Source organism: Clytia hemisphaerica, unplaced genomic scaffold (genome assembly GCF_902728285.1).
Source record: "Clytia hemisphaerica strain Z4C2 unplaced genomic scaffold, Clytia hemisphaerica genome assembly, whole genome shotgun sequence".
Taxonomy (NCBI): domain Eukaryota; kingdom Metazoa; phylum Cnidaria; class Hydrozoa; order Leptothecata; family Clytiidae; genus Clytia; species Clytia hemisphaerica.
In genome coordinates this window covers 12,932-20,837 of record NW_027104148.1, presented here as the reverse complement: position 1 = coordinate 20,837, position 7,906 = coordinate 12,932, and the positions used below count along the sequence as shown (strand labels likewise).

The 7,906-nt window shown below is 37.1% G+C and overlaps 1 protein-coding gene and 1 long non-coding RNA gene across 2 annotated transcripts; both read right to left on the bottom strand.

The window, feature by feature from the left end:
- Positions 1-1,181: 1,181 nt before the first annotated feature.
- Positions 1,182-2,383, bottom strand: LOC136813979 (uncharacterized). The gene is made up of 2 exons (XM_067070491.1): positions 1,465-2,383; positions 1,182-1,186 (listed from the first exon to the last, which is right to left on the bottom strand). The coding sequence occupies exons 1-2, from the start codon at positions 2,381-2,383 to the stop codon at positions 1,182-1,184; spliced, it is 924 nt and encodes a 307-aa protein (XP_066926592.1).
- Positions 2,384-3,251: 868 nt separating this feature from the next.
- LOC136813980 (uncharacterized) lies at positions 3,252-5,972 on the bottom strand. The gene is made up of 3 exons (XR_010847573.1): positions 5,910-5,972; positions 4,331-4,414; positions 3,252-3,329 (listed from the first exon to the last, which is right to left on the bottom strand). It is a non-coding gene; the product is annotated as an uncharacterized lncRNA (long non-coding RNA).
- Positions 5,973-7,906: the final 1,934 nt, after the last annotated feature.

Below are 7,906 nucleotides of genomic sequence, written 5' to 3'. Positions count from 1 at the left end.
GCGCAAATCAGATTCAAATCGAAAGTGGTTATGAAAAGTGTTCTAGCCAGCTTGGATCGAACGGTATGGCTCCCATTTATAGAAAGGACGCAACCTACACCCATTAGTGACCTTTTACAAAAGAAATGAAGTTCATAGCTGCTTCCAATTTTTCAGTTAGTCGAGGAACGTGTCCCTAACTGACTTTAACCAAAATGTGAAAAAGTGAAATTCGGGCTTTCTGGCCAACTTGGATCAAATGGTATGGCTTCCATTTATAGAAAGGACGCAACCTACACCCATTAGTGACCTTTTACAAAAAAAAATGAAGTTCATAGCTGCTTCCAATTTTTCAGTTAGTCGAGGAACGTGTCCCTAACTGACTTTAACCAAAATGTGAAAAAGTGAAATTCGGGCTTTCTGGCCAACTTGGATCAAATGGTATGGCTTCCATTTATAGAAAGGACGCAACCTACACCCATTAGTGACCTTTAACAAAAGGAATGAAGTTCATAGCTGCTTCCAATTTTTCAGTTAGTCGAGGAACGTGTCCCTAACTGACTTTAACCAAAATGTGAAAAAGTGAAATTCGGGCTTTCTGGCCAACTTAGATCAAATGGTATGGCTTCCTTTTATAGAAAGGACGCAATCTACACCCATTAGTGACCTTTTACAAAAAAAATGAAGTTCATAGCTGCTTCCAATTTTTCAGTTAGTCGAGGAACGTGTCCCTAACTGACTTTAACCAAAATGTGAAAAAGTGAAATTCGGGCTTTCTGGCCAACTTAGATCGAACGGTATGGCTCCCATTTATAGAAAGGACGCAACCTACACCTATTAGTGACCTTTTACAAAAAAAATGAAGTTCATAGCTGCTTCCAATTTTTCAGTTAGTCGAGGAACGTGTCCCTAACTGACTTTAACCAAAATGTTAAAAAGTGGAATTCGGGCTTTCTGGCCAACTTGGATCGAACGGTATTGCTCCCATTTATAGAAAGGACGCAATTTACACCCATTAGTGACCTTTTACAAAAAAAATGAAGTTCATAGCTCAAATTGGTTGATCCTCCTGAATGAGTTCAATAAAAATTTCAAACACAGAAGCGACTTCATTTTATTTTTAATAAAATCAAAATTTATTTAAGACGTTTCGGTGTCATCCGACCACCATCATCAGTTTAAAAACATTGAAATGAAAATTTCTAATCTGAAAATGTTAACAAATTGTTTTAAAAAAAATGTACAAACGAGGATAATTGGTAAGATCAAATAAAAGAATACGCTATAAAATCTGCTTAAAATCAATAAATAAATAAATAAATTAGCAATAAAATGACTCTCAAGTGAATATGTGTATAGAAAATGACGACTAATTAAATAACAAAATAGGTTTTGATAGTCTTTGAACATTTATCGTGGGCTTGTATTTTCTGATAAAAAATGCCTCACTAATTTTCCGGTGATCCACTGTCATAAAATTATTACCTAATATGGTAAAGTCTTTCATTTTAACTTTTGTATGTCCCCGAGAGTTTGAATGTTTTAGGACATGACTATTTCTATCTCTTCCACCGTGATCATCTACTCTTTCTTGTATTCTTCTTCCTGCTTCACCTATATAGGAAGCTGGACAATCAGGACATTTCACACGGTACACTACATTATGCTTGTGTTCGGTTTTGGTTTTATCCTTCACACTGAAGAATGATGTCAACTTTTTTCCTTTGAATGCAACTTTGGCGATTGCTCTATTATCAAAAACTTTCTTAACTGATTTATTAATTTCTTTCCCAATGATTTCACCTTTTATTCCGGCATAGGGTAGAACGATTTTTGCTTCCACAGGCTTTGGTTCATCTGATTCATTTTGGTTTGTTTCTGTTTGAGTTTGTAGTTTACGTTTCACCTCCTTTATACTTTGGTTTATAACTTTGAGTGGGTATCCATTGATTGTGTGGAATACCATTTTCAAGTGGTCTAGTTCAGCTTTTAGGAAATACGGTTTGTTGCAGATTTGGAAGGCACGTTGAATAAGCATTTTTAAAGTACCCTTTTTCCATGTATCAGGGGCAAACGAGTTCCAGTTTATATAGATATCTGTATTCGTTGGCTTTCGGTAAACTGTAGTGTCAATTGTTCCAAAACGATTTATGAGAAGGACATCCAGAAAAGCAAGCATATTGTTCACTTGTTTTTCACTGGTAAATTTAACATGTTCATTTTTATTCAATTCTCCGAGGATAATGTTATCTTTACCTTTCTTAATCACACAAAAGGTATCATCGACATATCGTTTCCATATTTTCACATTGTCTGACATTTTCGGTACGATATTGGTTTCTAGCTCAACCATGAAAATACCAGCAATAACAGGTCCAAGGGGTGAGCCGATGTCAATTTTCATTGAATATCGCCTGTATTAGCCGGTCAACCATAGGACCTGGCTAATGTTAACCAAAAGAAATCAATAACATTGTTTCTTGTGCCCAGTCAGGTGTACCTTCTTTCCAAGGTTTTTCGGCCATCCGCCAAATTAAATTCTATAGATTTAGAACGCCATGCTGCTTAAGGTATATTTGGTAACCCAGCTGACATGCAACGTTGTTTCAACGTACATCTAATGTTCACAACATCCATACAACTTTAAATGGACGTTAAAACGTTGTGTGTCAGCTGGTAGCTCTTTGTAGGAAGAAATAAAGCCATCCCCAATTATAAAAAAATATGCTATGTGAAAACAAAGTAAGCGCTATATTCAATCTGTCATTCTAAATGTATGGTGCAAATCTTAAGGCCTCGCTTTTTCTAGCTTAAGAAAGGTCAAGACTTCTTCTATAGCCCGTTGGTAGGGCAGGGTTGCGGCTCTCCTAGTTCAATACATATCGGTACAGGACTGAAAAAATTGAGGGATTTCATATGATACTAGTGGCAATTAATGGGCTATAAACTAATTGTGAAAACCATGAACACACGTTACTGTTCCGTTTAGCTCCGGTATGATTTTCATTACGGACCGAGTGTGTTCATATTGGTTTCGGGACGTTTCGGAGCAAGAAAACAGAGCAGTTCCGTTCCGATGAAAATAGTGGAGCGAACCCGTTTCGGTTTGTTTTGCTGTGTAACGTCTTCTTTTTTGACGTTTTGGATTTTGACGTTCACACTTGTTTCGGAACAAAACGTAACCGTAACTGCTGAACATGGTCTACGTTACTTACTGCACAAGCCACATGATGCTGGACAATTCTTTTGAAACCATCGAGATGGTAGACTATGTGGTCGAAAGCATTCATCTTTAGGATTCCATTTGGCTTGTTTACATAAAAATCGAACATGTGGCATGTCTCCGCAAGCTGGAAGATAATATCGAGTTTATGTATTTGCACTTTTGAGGACGGTAGAGTGACTGAAGCGATTTGGAAAAACCCGCAATTCCGCCCCGCAAAATCGAGGACAGTAAAAGTGCTGATTTACCGTCGTCCTCAGCTGGTCAGGATCTACTCAAATTAGAACCTTACCGTCTCCGTCGCTGAAAAACACACATACATAAACTCGCTAATGTTGGTGATGGAGTAAATCCTCCCAAGTTCGAATTTCAAGGAGGGGGGGGTAATTACTTCAATTAAAATGATATTCGAATTATAGAAACTCGGTAGGGTATACCTTCCGTTAGATTTAATGTGAAATGTAATTAGGTAAAAAAAGAGTACATGTCTCCTCAAACTGAAAGCCGTCCTTAAAGAGGTTATTTTCGAGGAATAACTGGGGTTCTCAGACCCAGTAAAAAGAAATTAATCTTTTGAAATTTAATGCAAATTAGACAATGCGCTAAATAAACTCTCTAAATTTTGTCAGTGAAAATGATATAGTAGTTCTTACTGGCCGCATCCCTAGAATATTTTTTGTATTTTAGGATTTGGATTCAAGTCGCTTCTCCATACTAATTCGAACTTCTAATATTCGAATATTTTTGTTAATCCGAGCAAACCTTTCTATTTCTATTTCTAGTTCTATTTGGTTGAGTCGTAGGAGGCTTTGAGGCTCATTTTCACAAGTATAGACGCTTTCAATTAGCACCCTGTCAGCACCTTGAACTGACTATACCCAATTCCCCTCAGATGGCATGGGTTGACCCGGGCGAAGGTTCATTCACTTGCTAAATGAACCGCTGCGAGTGGGAATCGCCTGTGCAGCAAACAGCGTCAATGACCACTATATACAGCATCTTAGAATAGCCTAACCAAAGTTTCTCCGTAGCTCGAATTCTTCTTTAACTACAAGGAAACTCTTGGTCCTTTGAAGAACGTATTAGACAGAGAGATACTCAAAAAAAACTTTTAATCTTTTTCTTTACCTTTACAGCCTTCTCTAGCTAACGAAGTTCGATCCCAGCAACATCCTTCAACGTCGAATTCGCAAAGAGGTGCCGCAAATTCACCTGTCAACAAACGAAAGTGAAGAAGAAATCTAGTAAACTACCAATGGATATACCGTAAGTCAAATATTTTTCTAGTAGATCTAGGATCCCGATTCCTACCCAAAACCAAAATATGTTTCACTTGTATCTTTTCCCAGCTCGCACACAACGTTGTTTCAACGTTTATCTTATGTTCGCAACGTACATATAACATTAGATGAACGTTTAAACGACGTCGTTGTACTTTCTACTGTATTGAATTTTGGACTTTCTGTAGATTTAGGGTCTGGTATGAATCACTCATAATCCAAAAACATCTTCGCCCAGGAAAAAGTGTCCTCTTGAAAAAATATTTGCAACATCCGAAAACAGCAACTTGACTAGGCAAAAACTTGACACGTGTGTTATGTTTACGTATTGCGTATTATCGGCGATCCAAAAAATATCTGCAATCTTATTGGGTAAAAAGAGTACAATATATCTTGTATTTTACTTGTACAAAATATAAAATTGACGAAAAGATGTTGTTGCATTGTAGCGGTAGAAGCAATCTAACGTCACTTTGTTACAAAAGTGCCCTGCGCTTTTTTCCAACATAAAAAAGTGCATTTTTTGGGTCACCGATAAACCAGTAACCTTATCGGGGAAAACTTAGTCGGGGAAAATTTTCGTCGGGGAAAATTTTCGTCGGGGAAAAATATTCGTCACTTGCTGGTTTTGGTAAGCGCATTAAGGCCGGGGAAAATTTTCGTCGGGGAAAAATATTCGTCACTTGGCCGAAATTTCGTCACTTTTCCCCGACGAAGTTTTCCCCGATAAGGTATCAGACATTTCCTTGTACAATATGGAAATATTTCACTCGTTCCGGATGTTCCGTATATTTTCCTCCCCTAAAGGCTCGAAAAATATTGTACGGAAAAATCTCGGAACTCGTAAAATATTTCTCATATTGTACTCGCAAATGTCCGATAACTATTACTTATCAGCTTTTTAATGCTTACTGACGGCGTCAGACAATTCTCTGTAACGTAAATAAATCCTGGTGTACACGGGGCGAGAGTGATGTTAGCTCTGTAGGTAGGGGGGAGTTGTTTCGAAGTTAACGTTCTCTTTACAGTTGACCTCTTGTCGCATCGAATTTTCTACTCGAGCTTTCTGGAGTGTTTACGAAGAAATTGAGATAATTCTTGCCCAAATATGCAGGTTATTGGGTAATGAAAAGTGGTTGATTACTAGTGGTGATATGTCTTTATATTGGCACCCCAGGCTGGAGCGACACCACACGAGAAATGTGAGCGTTGGAGTCAGGAAAGCGTAGGAAGAAAGTTTCTTTGCGGGATGGGTTAATCAACACACTCTCGCCAACTTTTGCTTGCTCTCAAACGAAGCTATTTTTTAGCAAATGCCCGGCACCCTTATGGTCCCGCCCTCTGGCATGATTAATTTATGTCTTTTAAAAGTTCAAGATAATTTTTACGGGTTCTTGGTGCAAAAAGTTTTGCTGAAGCTTACTTACCGCAATAACACGTTTTGAAGCAATTTTCTTTTAATTTTGGTTTGTATTTTTCCACTGTGCAATAATGATGTTCGAAGATCTTGATGCATTTGCTTTCTCTCCAGTTGTTTTCTTTGCATGGCTCTGCGGTAAAAATAATAATATTATGATAAAAAAATCACGAAGAAAAAAAAAACTCAGCTTTCATCTGCGAGGTGCGGGAATATTCTGAATTTCGGGTCTTGGAACCTTAGCAGGATTCAAAAGGAGGAACAAAAAGGAAAATTTGATGAATTTTACGACCCTTATTTGGACAAATTTGACAAATTTTGATCTTTCAAGCAGCAAAATGTTGAAATTTTCCTATTTTATCAACCACTAATCGAATAATTTTCTCATTTTTTCAACCCTTACTACAGGGACTTCCCGATTCTATAAAGGCACCCTTTCTTATCCTATTTTCTATACACTTCATACTTATATAAATATCACATTTTGACACCTGCTATAAGCCTGGTACCTACCCGTACCCTTCATTCGCCTATGTATCCTAAACCACCACTACCCTTAGTCCTTAGTGGTCACCAGAGCTGCATCCTTGATTGTTTTATGTTTATTTGTTGGGATACTTTAAACAGGATATTTGTACTACGAAAACCTCGTTTTTAAATATTTTCCGAGCAACGAGATGGAACACACTCTTATTTTATTTTATAAGAACATAGAGGCTCAAGATCGCCAAAAAATAAGACTAACAATTTAAGAGCAATTCTAAAAAGCCTAGAATCACTCAGTCTCAAGCAATTTAGGGGTCAATGTAATAAAATTTGGGTATGAAGTCTAAAATACCTCAATTTTACCCTTTAACTAAGAACAGGATGAGAACATTTTAAGGCTCAAGGTTCCAAAAATATAGAACAGCCGAGCCTCATCAAAAATTTACTGGTTCTTATAAAAAAGGTGTAATAGTTGTTGGAGTATTATCTTGAAACCTGCACACGTGATCGAAATCAACCAATCGCATCGTTCAGATTTCAAAATACAGTTGACGCTCTCTAATTCGATCTTCATTGGGAATTGAATTTCCATCGAATAAGGGAGCTTATCGAATAATAGAGCGTTGTTTATGAGAAATTGTTGATGACTGGGACTTTAAAATTTATCGAATAAGGGAGCGTTCGAGTAGTAGAATGTCGAATTAGAGAATGTCAAAATAGCAATAAAGAGTAAACATTGGCATGGGCGAGTGTTGTTTCTATAACTGCTCTTTATAGAGCCTTATGGAATTTGGTGTGATGATGGACGATAAATAGACGTTGTTTTTACGTTTTATATTTCTTTTTACATGTTTTACTCCATCCGATTGAAAAAGCTTGGGATTAAGGGAACTGGTGGGAACTAATTCTGACAAGCTGCAAAAAATCCTAAACGATTTTGAATTTTGCGGGAAAGTTATTTCGGCGCCATCAATCTTTCTTAATTTTGGCAAGAATTTATTTTTGCGAATGGCAGGTTGGGTAATCTAGGTCTTTTTTTACCTAAAGATTAGTTTTTTTGTCAAAAAAANGAACGATTTTTGCGTCCACAGGCTTTGGTTTCATCTGATTCTTTTGGTTTGTTTCTGTTTGAGTTTGTAGTTACGTTTCACCTCCTTTATACTTTGGTTATAACTTGAGGGTACCATGATTGTGGTGGAATACCATTTTCAAGTGGTCTAGTTCAGCTTTTAGGAAAACGGTTTGTTGCAGATTTGGAAGGCACGTTGAATAAGCATTTTAAAGCCCTTTTTCCATGTATCAGGGGCAAACGAGTTCCAGTTTATATAGATATCTGTATTCGTTGGCTTTCGGTAAACTGTAGTGTCAATTGTTCCGAAACGATTTATGAGAAGGACATCCAGAAAAGCAAGCATATTGTTCACTTGTTTTTCACTGGTAAATTTAACATGTTCATTTTTATTCAATTCTCTGAGGATAATGTTATCTTTACCTTTCTTAATCACACAAAAGGTATCATCA